We start from the raw sequence: 18,990 nt of genomic DNA, 5'->3' as shown, positions 1-18,990 counted from the left end.
AATTCACCTACGTGCAAGGAAAACCTCATTTCTCACTTCCACTGGTGTTGCATTAGCATGGCTTCAACTTTGGTTGAGCTAATCCTTGGCTCATTTTAGTGTGACAGGAAAAACAAACTTCAAATCTTCTACATGAGGCAGCTTTAAATTAGCTGCAATTTTTTAAAAAAATTATTTGACTCCAGTGTCAAATCAACCTTGGTTACAGATGTAACACAGTGGCAGACTGCCTTCTGAGCTGAGATGAGAAACAGTCAATTTAACCTGATAATTTGAACCTTAAGGAGCCTTTGATAAGTAAATGAGGATGTAAGACCAGATAGAGAAAAGCTTGCTATGAATCCAAGCTAATGTAGCACTCCCAGACATGGACAACATGGTGCTCCAGAAGAAACACCTTCCTGCAACCTGGAGAAATACTTTCCTTCTTTCAACTGCTGAATAGAGAAGCAGCAGCTCAGCAATGCTGGGACTTGTCCTGCAGCTAAAGTGCTGTTGGTCCATTTAGTAAAAGTCTCGGTCACGTCAGCGGGGTAAAGCACCAAGACTGCTGATATTTTCAAATCTCTTAGCAGCAGTAACCACACAGCAGCTTTTCTGCAAAATAAACAAAACAAGAATCCAGTTAATTCAGCAGTATACTTTTCTATTTGGTTAAGCGTTCTAGGACAACCACATAGTGGTTTCTTTGGGCATAAGGAAAAGAAAGCAGCACTGAAGCTTCTTGCTTACAAAGGGTTCCTGCAGCCACCTTATTTGTGAGATGTTTTATACAATATTAAAAAGACAAGGCCTCTTTGTTAAGTGGAGAAATGGTCCTGGAGGTCTCTCTTGAAATGCAGCTACTCTGCCTTTTTGCCTCTCTTGTCATACAGATCACAGCATGAAAAGGAATGCTGCAAACCTCTCTATTTATTTGTGTTACCACTGCAAGCATTTATAATGCCAGGTCTAAATCAACTGGCACTTGAGTATATTATTTTGGGTTCAATGTGGTAACCATACTACTTGCCTGATAAAAATAGCTAAAGGGATTCTTTAAAAACAAAGCACTGCTATGACTTTAGATCCACTCATTAAGTAAACTCAAATAAACTCCAAAAAGAAAAACACACGCAGAGGAAATAACTGCAAAAGCCAAAACCAGGTTTTTCTGCAAGTTAGATCATGGGTAGGTTACTATGTTACAAAGCTATAAAAAGTTTATTTAAAAATAATTTTGACTGCTGTTGGACAGTCCATTTATCTCAAAGTTGATTTTGGTTGTAATAGAAAATTGTGTAATACAGTGCTTCCTGCATTAGAGAGGGAGAATTTTCACCATTTGGTTGCTGTACAGTTAGTGGCTTGAAATGGGAAATACAGATAAAAACACTAGTCCTGTAACAGGTCAGGAAAACCTGTTTAGAAAACTACCACGTAGAAGCACACAGGTGAGTGGACCAAAGCTCTGTGTAACCTGTTCTGGCACCACTGAAGTGGGGATGAATGCTGAGGATCACAAAGAGATATTCATTCCCATGGGATTCCCACTACAACAGTTGATGCTCAGATATTACCATATCAGGAAGTTGTGGCTTCAGAGAGCAAGTAGGATATAATAATGGTACCTTAGCCCTCACTGACCTCCAGTGTACCATAGCAAGGCAGCTTCAAGTCCCCGAGATGGCTCATTTAAATATCATTAGCTTCTGTGTTACTACACTACACCATATAAAATCTATTCTAATCTTACTTAGTCAAAACAGAACAAAAATTTCAACCTCTCACAATACTCTTTTTCACATGTTCTGGACAAAACCTGTTGCAAACACAACCCAGTACATTACTTGCCCTACCAAGCAGATGATGGATGATGGCAGCATTAAAAACTTGCTTGTGGTGAAAAGTGGACTACTTTTATTTTGGCATCCTGGTTGTTACTCATGACGCACGACTAAAAGGAAGTGGTTTTGCAGTGTGTGTGTTCTCGGTCTCATTCACATCTTGACCCTCCACTGAGTTTTGCCCAGAGATGCCCCCGGAACCTTTGAGTGGTTCCCATGGTCCTTCAACAGAGGCACCAACTTCTGTGGTAGTTGGTAAAAGTGGCTGTGGGAATTGGTATACTGGTTTATGCAGATACTGAACCGCCTGAGGTAGCCTGATTTCAAAGTGGCTGAGTGAGTATGCTTTGGTCAAAGACCAGAGACAGAACATGAGAGCAGACTTGAGACTCCCTGATCCTCAGGGGAGGCAACCAAGCCAGCCTGAGAACCACTAATGAAGTGTTTGTTAATGAAAGGGCAAAGACAGGGAGCCAGAAAAAAAGGACTGAGAAAGATGCTCTGTCAAAACTGTTTGGGTTGTTACAGGCTCAAAGGGCAGAGAAGTACCCTGTCAGAACTTGGTCCTCAAAAGTGTGGAGCAGCTTCTTTTAGGGGACACCTTGCTTTCATTTCGCTACAGTTAGTGGAGCTGCCCTGAGGGTCTGGCCCGTGCCTCTGCTAAAAAGTAATTACTTTTCATATTTCTACCCTTTTTAAACCATACTCCTAACCACAGCATGAAAACCTGAAAGCTTTCAACACTGAAAAATTATTGGGTGAAATCCTGCCCCATGAGAGCCAGAGGGAGCATAACCATTCCCTCTAAAATGGCCAGGGTTTGCAGCACATATGGCTTCATATATATGATTTTTTTTGCACATTGCTGTGACTTGGTATAAGTGATACGGCCAGTTTACACTTTGAATGCTTTCCAGACAACAGTAGGGATGGTGTTGGTGAATACAGTTTGGACCGTGCACTTTGGACTGTGCAAGGTTTTTGGCCTCCCACTGATCCCTTCCGCAGGGGCTACAGTATTTACGTCTGAAGAAACACTTGGGACCTGAAACAAACCTTCTGTTTGGCAGCTCTTTCACAGAGGTTATTGAGCCGAGGGTGCTTGGGACACACAGTCACCTTTAGCCTTCTTCTAGGGAAAAAGAAAAACAAAAAAAAGGAAAGATGCCATTACTGAAGCATTAATTGAAGATCAACCACATCTTACCTCTAGTGAAGGTAATGGCAGAACACTGCAACATCAACACGTTTAGTGAAGCTATTTTGCAAAGCACAAAAAGCATGAACAAAAAATACCAGGGGAGGAGTTACAAAGGACAACATGAGTTGTAAGGTTTCTATTAGGGTAGGGTTTCCCCAGCAGAAAATTGGTGATGGGAAGCAGCACAGCAGGTAAGCAGCCTGTGTTCTTGTAGCATTTGGAAAAAACAGCCTGTTCCCCAGGTTGCAGGAATCAGAGCTTTACTGGAGGCCAACTAAAGGAGTCAAATTGTATCCTATGAAACCCTCTGAAGAGATACTTAACCGTGACAAAATCTCTTACTTTTACTGTGTATGCACACTTATAAATCTTCTAATAATCTCACAGGCATTGCTGTTCAGGGAGATTATAATGAAAACTAAATTTCAATGAAAATTATAATAATGTATCTGATTGTTATTATTTCCCATTTTATACTACTTCTTGTTATCCTTACTTTGCGTGACAGGAATATCTTTCAAGGACAGAGCTGTCAGGACACTACTCAGTCCATCCTGCCCAGAACCCATACCACCTCATCAGCAGAGCTACCACTGCTTTATTATCATAATAATCTTTGTTCTTATTTTAATAAGATTATTTTCTTAATTAATAATATGGTCTCTTAATTTTTAATGATGGCTGTAGTTCAAGAGGCACCTTGACATATACATCCTAGGCAATACAGCAGTCATTTTATTTAATGTAGATATGCTTTGCCTGCAAGGGAGGAAGTGAATGTTGCACTTCAAATGCTGAAAAAAAATTCTGAAACTTGCTTAAACTTATCCCTTCATGAACCACTGAACCACAGAGTGGTCTCACTTAGAATCAATCAACAGCAAGCTCATCAACAGTATGAATCTCTCAGACTCAGTGGCTCCTTAACAGAGGAATAATCAAAATTATTTAAAATCATGTTGATCCTCCAGCTCAGCCCAACTGAATTGTTTGTGTGATCAAACAACTGCTTCTTTTGTGTTAGCCACTAAGCTGGCTACCCTCTAAGGGCAAGAAGGTACTTAAGTACAAAGGTGCGCACTGGGTGAGGTTCCAAGCTCTGTTGGGAAAGGTATCCCTTGGGAAGAGGTAGGATGAGATCTAACAGCACTCATGGAGGACTTCAGGAGAGCCTGAAAGGGTTTTCAAAGCAGGAAGCAGAATCATTCACAGCTGGAAAACTCATAACATAACATATGGTAATTCAGTGCTCATCTTGTAAATAGCCTCATTTTGCTAAGAAATGGATCCACTCAGCAACACACAGCAATTGTGCGTTATATTTCTTTCCAGATGTGCAAGAGCTGATGAGCAAGTGTGAGCATGCAAATTATAACAGCTAAAAAAAAGCAAAGGGACACACGTAGCTCACAGTGGCAAGAAATGCAGCAGCAAGGAAGACTCAAAAACAGTTAAGAAATATGTCAAAGCAAATAAAGATGCAGCAACACAAGAAGGCAACAGCAGATCTACAATGCACAAGGATATTTAAATTTAGGGACCTGGAGTCTGCAGTGGAGCTTGTGGTCTGATAACCATGGGTGTTTTAAGGCAGCAGTTGCACTTATTCTCCAGCTAAAGGAAAACCAGAATGCTATTAAGTGTTTTTCCCAGAATCTTACAATTCAACAATTATCTCCTACAGGTCATGTGTTCTGCCATCATGCAATGCTGTCATTTCAGGACACTACGCCTGACGGCAGCTAATCCATGAAGCTTCACAGCAGAAATGCATTCAGGTAACTTCAGAGCATTTTGTGGACACAATGAACACCATCAATGATGTGGCATTGTAATATTCTATGTGAACATAAAAAACTTAGGTAAGTCATGATAGTTCTGCAATGGAGCAGCACAAGTAACACAACTGTGACATGATGGCATAGAACACATATTTCAAAGATACAGGGATTATATACCATTTTTCCTTGATGAGAAGCTTTGAGATGAAATCTTTGGCCTGATCAGAAACACCTCGAAATTCCTCATCTTCAAAATCCCAGCTACAGGACAGGATATTGTTGAGGGTCTCATTGTCATCATCACCCAAAAAAGGAGACAATCCACTGAGGCTAAAGTAAAAAGAAATATGTTCAATCCTCCTGTCTTTTTCCTTTCCTGTACATGATCTCCAGTGTGCCACCTATGTTTTTTCTGTCACTCCTGGCCTATCTTGCAAACATGTTATTGTCTAAGAAAACCTCCATACCGTTCCCATTCTCTCTTCTATTTACACATTTAAATAATCACCCTTCTTCCCTAAACAAACCATGCATTACTGTCTTTCATGCTAGGTCATATTTTCTTGGCCTCTGACCACTCCTGCACATATCTACTGGGAACTTACCAAGAAGTCTACATTATTCTGGAATTGTGATGCTTACTCATGAGAGATGTGCAATGAAACAAAGAAGAAAAGTTCATGATGATTGGAAAAGAGGTTACTAAATACAGAATTTGGAAAGAAGCCTGCATTTTCTACTTTGGGTACAGATTTTGTCAATCTTTCAGTATAACAACAAATTTGGATGACTGACACAGTTCAACCTAGAAACAGCTTACAAAGTAGATACTGAATCCTACTTACAGCATATAAGCGATGACTCCTACACTCCACATGTCTGTAGGAAAGGAGACAAACTCATAATTCACAACTTCGGGAGCAAGAAATTCTGGAGTCCCAAAGTTAACTCGAAGTTTTTCCCTGGGTTTATATCTAGGAAATGAAAACGTTAACAGAGCACATCAATTAAAGCTCTAATTAAAGTTGCATCATAAATTGTCTAGCACTTAGAGGAATTTCAGAAACATACAGGAAATTCAGGAGGAAAACAAAGACAGAGGTACAAAGTAAAAATAAATATACCCATATGTAGAATGAAAAATGTTTGGAAGCTTTATATCATACTTTAGGGCAAAACCCAACTGCTACACAAAGGAAGAAATTCAGATTTCAAGGACTCCTCAGAGCAGCTGTTATTCTTTTGGGACTTCTCCACATCACAGGCATGGAATTTTTAACCAGTAAATCCTTCACTGAGGTTATGGTACCTAATTAAACTAGAAAGTGAAATAGCATGGGATATATTGTAACAGCCCTTGATGGTCTCTTATACTCTCTTTTGAAGAATCTCATAACATCAGAGACAAGAGATCAGACAAGATGTACCACTGGTTTTGTCCATTTTAGCTGTTCGAAGAAACTTATGTCCATGCTTCGTCAGAATCAGCCCTCTTTCAACCTTCTACCTGAAAAAAGGCTTCAGAACAAATCCTTTTTACTCATCTCCAAATCCTTATTAAAAGATATACCTGGTTAAAAGAGACACATTAAATTTGTCCTAAGAACAGTAGGAGACCATTATGTATCAAATATGTCATTGTAGAGATGTAATACTTTTTTTCAGTGTTTCCTAATTCATTTACAATTAGCAAGAACACATGTACGTACCTTCTTGCCAATCCAAAATCAATAATTTTTATTTGATTTGCTGCTCGGTTCACACACAGGATATTCTCAGGCTGCCAAGAGAAACCAAAAAACACCTTAATGAGAAAAAAAAAAGTATGAAAAACTGGGCTTTTAGCAAACTGTGGGGAGAAAAACACTAACAACACAGCAAACATCTCATAAGCACCTTTTGCTTTCCTCCTTGTTCAGATTTCTCTGCAGGGGTACCCTCCCCTGCTATCGCACAGCAGTTGGAGTTGTGTGCTCTGTGCCTTGCAACTGCTTTTGCTTCTCCTTGACTTTTCAATTTGACATAAGGCAGCAGTTCAGATAAAGAACTCATCAGGGGGAGGGGGACAGACAATGCAGACTTCCGAAGAGGGGTTTCAGGGTGCTGGCACTGTGATTTTACAGACCTTACAGATGAAACTGATTTTTTTTAAAAAAAAACAAAAACAAAAACAAAAAAACTAATTTTTTGTTGGTCTTTGAAGTTTGTCTTACAGCCTTAAGATTCTGAGGTCAAAAATGTTCTGGAAGTAACTGTCTGATTAAACACTGATATATTAAGCTAGTCACATCAACTTTATGCTTTTCTCAGATATTTTAACAAAAGGTAGGATTCACAGGTTAAATCCCTCTGGATTTTCATAGGGCCAGATGCTGTTCTTCACTTCCCTGGCAGGAATCCATTAACTTCCCAGAATTAGTCCAAATTCATACAGAAAGGACAGAGAACAGAATTTGGCCAATTGTCTTTGAAATGTAAATACCTAAAATACAGTCTCATATTCACTGCCAGCAGTTTTATAGCTACTCTGTCTTGTTGCTCATTGAGTTCTCTTTGAAACAAAACAGCCCTCAACACTTAAAACATTAGTTAACCTTTGTCACCATTACTAATTCATTTTACATGTAGGACTTTTAAACACCATAGGTCTTTTAAACACCATATGTATATAGTTTCTGAGGTCCTGGATGATTATGGTCAGGATGATTTTCTTTCAATTTCAAGCTTTCTTCCCCAAACTCATTTGTTACTGCCAGCAATCTATGAACAAGCAAAACAGAAGGGAGAAGCCATAGTTGGCAAGCACATGAAAAGAGGTCTCTGGGAAAAATTTCTTGGATGGTATATGTATCATTTTATCAGCAGTTTGACCTCATATTATAACTGTGCCTTCTCCGAGAACATAATTAATGTGTCCTAAAGAATCATCAAACTTCTGCTTGACAGGTTTCTAGGTGACTGAATGTTTGTAAAGAAAGAGAAAAATGAGTCTGGCCATTGATTAGCAACTGAGGCAGGTCCTAACAAGCATCTGCTCATTTGCTTAACCACTGCAAAAATATATACGCTAACAACATTAAAGACATACTACATTAACTCAGTTATTACAAGCCAAAAACAGCAGCTGTAATAAAAATCTCACCAAAGAGAAAACCACCTTGTGCACTTTTTGTTTCTTTTTGCTTTGTTGCAAAGCTCAGGGATCACTAGGAAGCTTTATAGCCAGTCATAAAACTAAAGACATCATCCCATTTTATTCCTGCACTAAACAGCAGTAAGAAACAAGTCTATTATTTGATAAAAACTTAGGTTAAGGGAGAAAGAGCCAGCTCAAATGTACAGTCTAATGAAAAATACCTTTACAACAACTGTTTTCAAAGGGGTGACAGTTAGTCATTAGCAGTCAGACAAAGTAAGGATGTACAATTGGTGGATTTATTTTTAAAAAGAAGTGAGGGGACTTTTTGTGTATATAGTCAAATAGTTCAGATAATTAAGCAAGTATGTGGCAGAGCATCTGCTACCCTTCTCTGGGCTTTCAGCTGCACTTGCAGCCATAGCCTAACCCAATACAGGTGTACTCGTCACATCAGCCACTGACTATTTTTATTTCTTTCATTTTAGCAGGTACATTTTAATGTATTTTCTCTTAAGCTGGCTATCTATTGATGCCTTCCATGACCACGACAGTGTAGTGTAGTCCTCAGAAAGATATGCAGGGTTTTCACTGATCCTGAATGACCCTTGAATTTAGTTCCACTCACTCATGTTTGCTTTCTGCATGGTAAAAAATGGGGATAATTGCTACCCCATGGTTAATGTGTAAAACAGAGATCTTGTGCAGTTAAATTAAATAATATTTGCACAATATCTTGAGATCCAAATATCAAAATTGAAAATAGCAAGATATTTGTAGTCAGCTGCTGGCTTTCTGTAAAATCTGTGGAAAATTCAAGCACTGTAAGGCTTGAGGACATATGACCACAATTCTCATCTAATTTGCTTACTCCTGTAGTAATTTAACTGATCTCAATGTGGCTAAAGTAAATACACATTGGTCTAAGGAGAGCAGAATAAGGCCCTTTGTTGCTTCTGCCATGGGAATCTGCTAAGATGTACAGCCTGCCATTAAGAATAAGAATTTCCACAGCTGTCATTGCACAAAACATACAACTCAATTCTATACCTTGAGATCCAAATGAAGAATGTACATTTGGTGCATGTACTGAATTCCCTCGCAGATCTGTTTTATGAACAAGATAGTATCCATCTCTGTCAAATTGCAGTTTTCATCAATAATTCGATCAAATAACTCTCCTCCTTCCACACTGGTAAGAGAAAGACAGTAAAGTGGTGACCAAGTCCAAATCCAATACCATGCATTTAGAGTAATACAGAATTTATGCTATTGACTATTTTAATCATTCACAGTCAAGTTCAGTAAGGTGGGTCTACAATATGAGCTTGTACTCTGATCTGAATTTTCAAAGAATTGGGTTCTGATGGATACTGGCCTGAACTTCTTCAAGGTCTGAGAATCCAGTCTCCCATCCATTGATAAGTATGACAGTCTTGAAATATGAACCTTGTGCTGTCTTGAGTCATCATTTTGTACCAGTGAAATTAATGAAGTCACATAGAAAACCAAGAAAACATGTGGGAGAATTTGCATTTAAATCTGCGGTCTCCTCCCTCAGAGTTCAAGAGGGACATGATCCAAAATTTCAATTTGAAACTAAAGTCAACAAAAATGACTTCTTAATTTCTCATCACATTTCAGAATGCCTCCAGCTTACCCATTCATAGCTACACAGACATTTACCTTTTGTGATATGCTAATCATGTAGACCAAATTCAGAGGACTATCTGAGAATATCCAGAATAGCCAGACACATGTAACTTTGAACCTTCTGCCATGTCTTTCAATGTTTTAGTTATGCCCTTTTCGGCTTCCTTAAGACAACATCTGCTTAACTTGACTTTAAGGCAGCTATTTTGTGCCTAATTAGCCTGATAACCCAGCATAAAAATCAGGTTTATCCATTCAGGCACCCAGTATGAGGATTAGGCACACACGTACAGCTGGCTCCTCTTCGGTGTAAGATGTCTTCTCGTTTGCCCCAAAAACTGGAGATACTCTGAGAGTTCTGTTTCTTAGCTGACACAAATTAAAACTGAAATGAAAGAGAGGATATATAACACAGCTCTATCTCTCTATCTTCAAATGGAGCAGTGGCTTTACAGCACCAGGAATGTGGCACATCACCGGAAAAAATGCATAAATGGCTGCATGAGAAAATTTTTCTCTTAAATTCCCTTTTTTTTTTCTGTTCCTGAGAACATATTTCATATGTTCTGTCCACCTATAAGAAGGTCCATTTCTAATTTCAGGAGAAAGTAAGGAAATGGACAAGTCTAGCAAAAGTGACAGAAAGGGAAAGAAAAGAACATACTTACTATTCCATGACTAGTACAATGTCATTTTTTGATTCAAAGGCATCGTATAGCTGGATGAGGTTCACATGATTCAGCTGGTTCATGACATTGATTTCATTCTTTACTTCATCCTGTAAACAGTCAGGAGTATTGTTACAGAGGACTTTTCACCAAGAAAGTTATATGAAACAGGACATGGTTTGAACCAGACATTTACATTATCTTCATATTTTCACTCGTGGCAACCAAACACAGGGTTTTCCTTTGAGCACTCCTGCAGTGGTAGATTTCAAGTCTTATAGAAGCTACTAGACTGAATTCAGAGATTGAGTGGGGCACTGCTTCAGCAATAAGCTATTTGGGGGGAAAAGGAAGGGGACATGGACAAGTAGTGGGTTCACAGGGATGTAAAGAAAAGAGAGAAGCAGAACAGGACTTGGTTCAACCAGCTGTAGATGTACAAAATCAAGCTGTGTAAGAAAAGTCCGGGACAGTCCTCAAAACCTCCCTTTGCAGACAGGGGAGAGAGACTGGTACCACCATTCAGCCCAACTATTTTAGACATGCAGTTTAGGATGGGCTGAATCATTCTCTGGTGGTGCCAGTCTCTCTCCATTGACTATAAGGGGATTTTGGTGATCTGCTTGGCTACTGCTATACCTTAGCAACCCCAGTTAGCTGAGACAAATCCCACCATTGAATGCCATTAATGACACCGCTGTCACACAAAGGATGCTATGAATGTCTTTCCTGTAAAAGCAAGCCCTAGATGGCCATGAGGTTTGCAAAAAAGGCCAGACTAATTCTTCTCATCTGTATTTGTGTTGATGTCAGAAGCCCAGATCATGCCTGTTATCAGCATCCCTCACAGTGACATCGTCATTGCAGCAAAGGCTACAGTGTGCTTGGGAGAGAATACACTATGTCACAGGCCTGACAAATCTTTTTACCATTAAAGAAAACACTAATAGAATTAACAGCAGAAAGCAAAAAAGAAAAGCCAAAGAAACAAAAAGACCTGAAAAGAAAGTTGCAAAAATTGAGAAATTTTTTTTTAAAAAAAGAGAAAACCCAAAAAGAGGACTTCAGTGAGTTAGTAGAAGTTTGGGAGGAGAAAGGAAATAGAACTAAAGCCAATGGCAATCCAGCAGATCCTATAAGTGTGATGGCTTGTGAGCCACTTTGCCATGGTTTGTTGTGTAGCTGAAGAACAGTGTGGGATCCACTGGGGAACGAAAGACTAATATCATATACCAACCTTTTGTTTAGGACCTTTCGCTTTTATAATTTTGGCTGCTAGCTTGAGACCTGTTGCTTTCTCTTCACATTTGTGCACTTGACCAAATCGTCCTCTAGGGAGAAAACAGAGACAAAAAAAATCATCCGGTGGTACAGGTGTCAGCCTTGAATGTAAACCAGGTTATAAACAACAGAAATTATCCTCTCCCTACTGGGTTCCATTTCAATTGCTCTATTGCTGCTATTTTGTTGTGTAGATTAGACTTGCTACTACCCATTTAGGCACACCAAAATCACACACTGTTCTAGCTGATATTATTCCACTTGTATGATTCACTATACTCACCTCATAACATGCAATGACTAATCCCACAGAAGTCAACATACTGTAAGGATAACAACTCACTTATGTGCACAATCTGCCCCTCTCCATCTCATCATTTTCCTCCAAGGGAGGGTTGCAATTTCGTAATGAAACAAAGCCTTACCCAAGACCATGCTGCCATCAAAAATGACAATATCACTCTCTCCTAAACAATGTCAGCATGAGAGATCAAGTAACTACATGGTCTGTCAGATTACACCGCTGACCTATCTGAAAACATGCATGTGTTTTCAGGGATGGGACCCACTGAGAGAAAGAGGGTTACAACATGCCTCTACGTCCTGCTGGCTGCTATGTGAGGTAAAGTATTACAGCATCCTAGGAGCCCTGTCATAAATACTGAGGGCAGCTGGCTGACCTAGAACGATACCAAATAACAAGCCAAGTCTGATGGTGCCAAATCTTAAGCCAAAATTCACTCACACAGTAAAATCAGCCTCCTGTTTTCATCCCTCTCTAAAGCACTGTTAGAGCTTAGACTTTCATGACTTCGGCTCTAGTGAGGCATGTTGCTTCCATTCACCTCCTGGGGTGCTTGGCTGTAAATTTCTGCCTTGCTTTCCATGTTGATTGGGTTCACCTGACTTACCCTCCCAGGATTTCATTCTCGCTGACATTATAATAACTGCTGATCCCCACCCTTTTGGCTGAGACAATCCGGTGATCAAATGGTGCTGGTGGAGTAGGACTATTATCTACAAAAGACAAAACAGACACATAACATATGAGTGGTCACATGCAGTGCTTGTCTATCTCCTATTTTAGTCCCTCTTTCCCCCATATAAGCTCATTTAAGAACTAAATACACTTACTGTAAGTTTTATAGATAGGTCTTTCTCTGTTATTTAAGAAGGGTTTATTCCAGGAGCTCTGGCTCAGAAAACAGGGTGCTGTTGGGGAGCTACACTTCTAAGACGAAGACTCCTTTATTAGGTTAGCATCTCTGCACAACTGCAGCAAGAGGCAAAGTGAAGACCACTAGACTAAACCAATGTAGCTTCATGCCCACAAAGGGCCTCAGTAATTTGTTTGGAAGGAATTCAGCTTTTCCTCCGATTTTTTTTTCCTCAGAGACTGTTAATAGGTGAGTAAGTACTGTAACTCTCCAGTGGGGTAGGAAGAGAGACTGAGCTCTCCTCTAGGCCCAGCTAAAAGAGGCTATTTCCCAGCTTTTGCTGATCATAGTGAAGAATCCCCTTCTCTACTGATGAACATAACTTGTCATTCTCCACAGTGTGGTCATCTCCATTAAAGATCACATTCAGAGCTTGTGCACATGAAGGAGTTTCACCCTGGGAGGCAGCACCTGGGATTTCCAATATGGCTCAGGACTGGTGTGGTAGGACTCATGGTAACTGTCACATGCTGCTCTGAAGAATTTCTGTCCTTAAAAAAAGATGGCAGATAAAAGGTAAAGAGGGGCACAGAGAAGGGATGGGTTCCCAACATCACACTGCAGCAGGTATGGAGTTTCGGCACAAATGCAGGTCTCTGGTTTTATTGTCTGGACCTCCACATGCTGGACCATTCTGCCATCCTCAAAATCGCTGCTGGAGACCAGCCCTGCATGCCTAATTTCTGTTTGGATTTTTTGCAGAGTGTTGCAACTTCAATTTCATACCCACGTTGTTTTTCATTTGATTGATATTCCCGAGAGTGACCTTTGGCTGACCAAGGTGACAAATACTTCTTCAACTGGTTGGGAGGGCTAGAGCCCCAGCGTTTCAACATGAGCTCTCTGGTTTGGAATGCCGGCTCCCTTTTGTGTGAGGCTTGTTGAGCAATTTTAAAACCGTTCATTACTCTAGTGAAAATGATTAAAAACATAAACAAAAAAAACCCATGACAGCATGTAGCTGGCAGGAACATTCTGGTCATTAATGTAGCAGTAGATTGTCCTTATTCACAGTGAATGTCCATTTTTCCAGGACACCAGCTGTGTACCTAGATTTTTTTTTGACAGTGTTAATAACTTACATGGTCAGGAAGTTAGTTCATGGTCATGGAATTGTGAAAAGCTGGGGCTTCTGGAAGTTTGCCACCTACTTGGGATTCTGCAGAGTTTGAATTGCAAGCCCTTAAGTATGGGCCTTTGAGTGTTACCAAGACGCACAAAATGCCAAGAAAACCTCTACCCTAAAGGCAAGATTTGACTCTAACAACACAAACTCCAAGGGTCCCAGCATGTAAGTGACAGAAGAAAATGTCTTTCTGAAAGCTCAGCTCCCAAATGTTACCAAACTTTGGGCAAGGAAGAGTTCTTTTAAAGAGGCCAGAGCACCTCTTTAAAACTACATCCAAGTTTTAGCCTTCAAGACTTTCCCAGTGACAGACCCCTTAATTTTCCTGCACACCAGGGAGGATTTCTCCCTATTCAAGAACAACCTCCCATTACAGATCAAAGATGCTCCAAGAGATACAGTCTAACCTTAATGTCATCCCTAAAAATCTGCCAGAGCTCAGGACAGGTTATGGAGTTTAAAGTTTTAGTACACTATCTCCTGTTTCCTGCTATAAGAGCCTAGCACAAACATTTAATAAATGTTTCCCTTTCCCACTCTCCCCCTATTCCCAAAGCAAATAAATTAATTCTGAGTTCTATGCATACACATGCACACACATATATCTTCAAATCTTTCAGGCCATCCTCTCATGTGCCGTCATTTCATATAAAGGGATAGGCACTCAAATTCTCAAGTTGGAGGTCTAATATTAGAAAACTCTGTCTCACCCCAGTAAGCATTGCTTCAGAATTCAGTGCCTGAGCACCATTTATCTGACTGTTCAACAGCATCAGTCAGGTTTCCCCACACAAAAATCGGTATTTCTTTATTTTATAGGCTGCAGTTGTTCTCACTTCAGATTGCAATGATACAAATATGAGTAAACTGGTTTTGCAGGCTACATCTAGAGCATTGCAGATTCTGTATTAACACATGTTCTCAGCACTTTCACAGGTCAATCAATTTTGCCACACATGATATAATTTCTCCCAACACTCCATATTTAGGAGTTTTAGCTCTGTTGTTAAACCAAGAGGGAAAGAGGGTAGTACTGGTGGAGTAATTGTGGCAGAAGCAAATTAGTTGCGACTAATTTCTGGCGGAACAGAAACCTCTAAGATGGAACCATGCTATTTCCCATCAGCTTGGGATGTGGCCCACGAACAACTGCTTCCCATCAGAGCTACCACGCACACCTTTTCCCCCTACTAATTACAATCATGAAATTCTTCTCTTCTGTGGATGTCTTTCTCTGATTGTACTGTAATACCAGTGGAATCAAATGCTTTGCCTTTAGGAATACTTCCTATAAGAGCTTTTTTTTAGTTTTATATATGCCATCAGCACTCTCTGCATGTAGCCTGCTCTTTTTGTTGTCATCTTTGATCAGGCCTTCATCATTCACTCGATGCTTACTGCTACCACTATGCTCAAACTGGTAGGTCTGCTCAGTGACTCAAGTATAATTTACTGTACCTTTTTCGCAGCCTTTACACCTGCAAGGACAAAATATGGCATTAGAGCATGGTACACTTAAAGCAGAGCAAATTTAGAAACAAAGGTGAAAAATGCCTACATATATATTGCATTCAAATAACATTATGTTATTTTGCTTCATGGTGTAAAATAAACCGGTTTAATATTCACTTTGAGAAATAACAAATGACCCCTAAGTTAATCATGACAGCAAAATGTTTCTCCGTTACTGAAATCCTCATCTGAGTTCTTCTAAATTTAACATTTGGCTATCAATCTCACCTTTAAAGCAATGGGACAGCATTGGGATTTCACTCTGTTCATATAGGTTCCTGAAAGCTTAAACTGGTTTATCCCTGAAGGGCTATAGATCAGTGCAGCAGAGAAAGAATTACAGTAAACAAGTTTATCAGTTTAATTGCCTGGGCAATTTCACAGTTTTATGTTATCACTTGAGTTACTACATTTTGCAGTAACTTAATTCCCAATTGGTACATAGCCTAATCTAACCTTACTTTGCTCACAGGTTATATGATGCTGAAAATACATAAACATAACAATGGAAGAATTCTTCTCAGAGATGAAGAACAGCCTAACATAATTCCCATGTTCCTAAACCACTTCCCAAGCAAATAACCAAAGCACACTGCTAGTATTGTGTATGGTAGATTGTTTGCCTGTATTTTTTAAGGTATAATTTCAGTTTAGAGCTCAGATCAGAGAGATAAACTCATTTTACACTTTTGTATTGGGCTGGATTTTCACTATTTATATTAACCAGCCACTTTGAAACTTGAACTACACATTTTTCTAAAGCATGGTTCTCTTAAGAACGTGTAGTCTGAGCTTCAGACCTCACCTTCCCTCTGCTACCTCTTGATCTTGGCTTTGTCCTGCCTCATCTTCATTTTGTGAAGGGGATTGACAAGCATCATCAACAGCACCTTCTTGCTGCTTTTCTGTAGTGAAGGATTTCTGAACAGAGCTTCTCCTGTATTTGTAAGAGCTTTCAAAACCCAAACTTCCTCCTTTCTCCTCTGGCCGTTCTGCATGAAATTTGGGAGGATCCATTTGAAGCAGAACAGAACTTTCCCTCTCGGCATTTTCCTTGTTGAGCTTATCAACTTCTTCCTGAGAGCAGGACTGGCTCTTCTGGATGGCCCCCTCTGTAAAGAAACAGATTACCAAGGAATCTGTCAGTAATTCTCCAATAGTCAGTAACAACTTCAAACTAGGATTGCACACTTAGCATAACTTCTGTTGCATTTTGAACCAGGCACTTGCTTTCACATTTTCAATGTCTTCTAAGGAAGAACAGACTATTTCTTTAAACAGGGATATCATGGGTCACATACTCTTCAGACAGCACTGGAAAACATTTTTCTCACTCAAATTTATTGTCAGCCAAGTCAAGATTAATAAACTCCTCATGCAAAGAACTTTTCTGAGCAGTTTTTCACCATATGCACAGGCATGGGAAAAGTGGGTTGATGCTGCTTGGACAATTCTCACTCATGCTGATAAGCACACATGTAACCCAACTAACTTCACTGGAGCTACTCAGGAGAGTAATGGCTATTTCTGTGCATAAGTTATACCCTTAGGAACTAGAAACCGATCAGAAAAAAAAAAAATATTCTAACCTGCTGAATCTGGTGGCTTCTTCTCTTTTGTTCCCGTCACCTTCAAATGTGACTTTTCTTTGATGACCTGAGGAGAAGGCAATTGATGTATTAGTATATACAGTGTTCATGTTGCATTGTTCCTCATGGAATTTCAGCCTGATTTTTTTGGTCAAATCCAAGTACTCTGTGTTCTAACTTATGCTCTTCCTATAAATGATGGTCCTTATTTTAATTGCTACCAAGCTGATCAGATTGGCACTAGTGTAAAGCAAGAGAAATGATCTCACTGTAATCAATATCAAGTGCTGGCATAAACATAGCGCAGAAAAGATCAGGATTGAGGCTCAGGGACTAAAAGAAAAAAAACATCCAGAAATGAGCTGTTGCCCTACACTAGCTTTTACTGTTAAAAACTAGGTTAGTTAAACCAAAGTTAGGAATATTTAATATTCTAGTAAAATGTTCAGTAACAGTCTTACTGATAGATTTCAAAAAGTTTTTTGCTCTTAATCAACATCTGGTAACAGCATTTTTAATGATCCAATAATTTATTACAGGGTGACTGAAACAGTTACCAGGAATTGGAGTGTATAAACCGTAATGTCAGCTTTGTAGCTTTCTCTTATCTACATTTTACAATGCTACAGTGACATCTAGAGGTACTTTATACCAGGCCAGCTTCTCATAAAAACTGTTATTACTGTTACCTTTATAGCTATTTACTCATATTCCTATGCCATTTGCTCGATGTGTTTTTTCATCGGCCACTCCTAGACTTGTAGTAGAATGGTGACCACAGTTAGCCATGGTGTCTGCTGTTGCTCGGTGCTCCTTTTTCACCTGCCGCCGCCTTCTCACAGTACTATGAAACTGGCACTATCGTTATTAGTAACAGATCCACAGGGTGTGAAAAGTGCAAATACCTCCAAATATTTTCCAGAAAGACTACTTTTGGTCTCTGAGCTACCAGCTGAAGCAGTGTAATGCATATTTCAACAAAATATACAGAGCCAGGCACTTAATTTTGAGTGTCTTAACCATGTAAGCAGTCCCACTGCTTTTTCATATTGTACTCTGGGCATGAATCAGTCTTATTACTAAACATTTGTTCTGGTAAGCCCTCTGCATTTTTTATGCCTTTTTTTTTTTTGTTCTAATTTCATCAGGCTATATAGAAAATAGGCATGAAATTAAAGCAATGTGTATCCGCTATAAACAGAGTTCAAGGGAAAGGAAGCTCCATGAGAAGCAAAAAAAGTTGAGAAAAACTTGATGAAACTGCATGAAAGGATTTCAGCAGGACTTGTACAGAAAATCTTGATCTGCAAGGGACAAAGAAACTGTAATATGAGCATAAGAACTGAGACTGACAACTATCTGGGATGCAGTTGGTCCTAGGAAGTTGCAAGCCACAAAATGAAAAAGGCCTAAATACAACTAGGTAAGTACCCTTGAAATATAAATTGGACCGTTGTTCACACGGAACTTAAATATAAATGTTATGCTTCCAGATGGATCACAGGGAATCAACCAATGCTCATTCTGGTTTTTTAATGGTGAAAAGTACTAAAATAAGTAGGGAAAAGCCTCAGACTTATTCATTCTGCAATGTGACCGCAATTAGTAATGTACTTGGATTCCTGTAAGTATGTCAACCTCACCATACCACTGAGGACATCAGCTCTGATCAAATACAGTCAGCTGAGCAAATAACCAGAGAAACAGCCTCCAAGTTCTTTGATGCATGGGGCCAGATTTCACTTCTGCATTCAGAATTAATTGCAGGCACAGAGCGCTTCCTACTAAACATTGCTGTAGTTTGCAGGTGGGAAATACAGAAGCCAGCTTTTGAAAATCTGTCCAGTGGAAGGAACACTGGACGATGCTGGATATCTGAAACTGCCAGGGTGTTACATAAATTACTACAGTGTTTATTCAAGCATAATTTCTGATCTCTTACATTTTAATAGCAGACGAGAAGCTCATACCAGTTTAAATGAGGAAAAAAAATACAAAAT

General features: G+C 39.5%; 1 protein-coding gene across 1 annotated transcript in view; it reads right to left on the bottom strand.

Moving 5' to 3' along the window:
* Positions 1–244: 244 nt before the first annotated feature.
* Positions 245–18,990, bottom strand: part of MYLK4 (myosin light chain kinase family member 4) — an 80,015-nt gene continuing 61,269 nt past the window's right edge. The window contains exons 3-15 of the mRNA XM_074827080.1: positions 16,991–17,057; positions 16,207–16,513; positions 15,348–15,367; positions 12,458–12,563; positions 11,503–11,596; positions 10,266–10,375; positions 8,995–9,136; positions 6,518–6,588; positions 5,654–5,782; positions 4,986–5,138; positions 4,569–4,641; positions 2,883–2,958; positions 245–597 (exon numbers count right to left, since the gene is read on the bottom strand). Coding sequence (XP_074683181.1) covers positions 2,911–2,958; positions 4,569–4,641; positions 4,986–5,138; positions 5,654–5,782; positions 6,518–6,588; positions 8,995–9,136; positions 10,266–10,375; positions 11,503–11,596; positions 12,458–12,563; positions 15,348–15,367; positions 16,207–16,513; positions 16,991–17,057 — 1,320 coding nt within the window. The 3' untranslated portion in view covers positions 245–597; positions 2,883–2,910. The remainder of the gene's footprint in view (positions 598–2,882; positions 2,959–4,568; positions 4,642–4,985; positions 5,139–5,653; positions 5,783–6,517; positions 6,589–8,994; positions 9,137–10,265; positions 10,376–11,502; positions 11,597–12,457; positions 12,564–15,347; positions 15,368–16,206; positions 16,514–16,990; positions 17,058–18,990) is intronic.

Source organism: Strix aluco, chromosome 1 (genome assembly GCF_031877795.1).
Source record: "Strix aluco isolate bStrAlu1 chromosome 1, bStrAlu1.hap1, whole genome shotgun sequence".
NCBI lineage: Eukaryota > Metazoa > Chordata > Aves > Strigiformes > Strigidae > Strix > Strix aluco.
The sequence above is the reverse complement of the archived record's forward strand: the minus strand, read 5'-3'. Positions and strand labels throughout refer to the sequence as shown.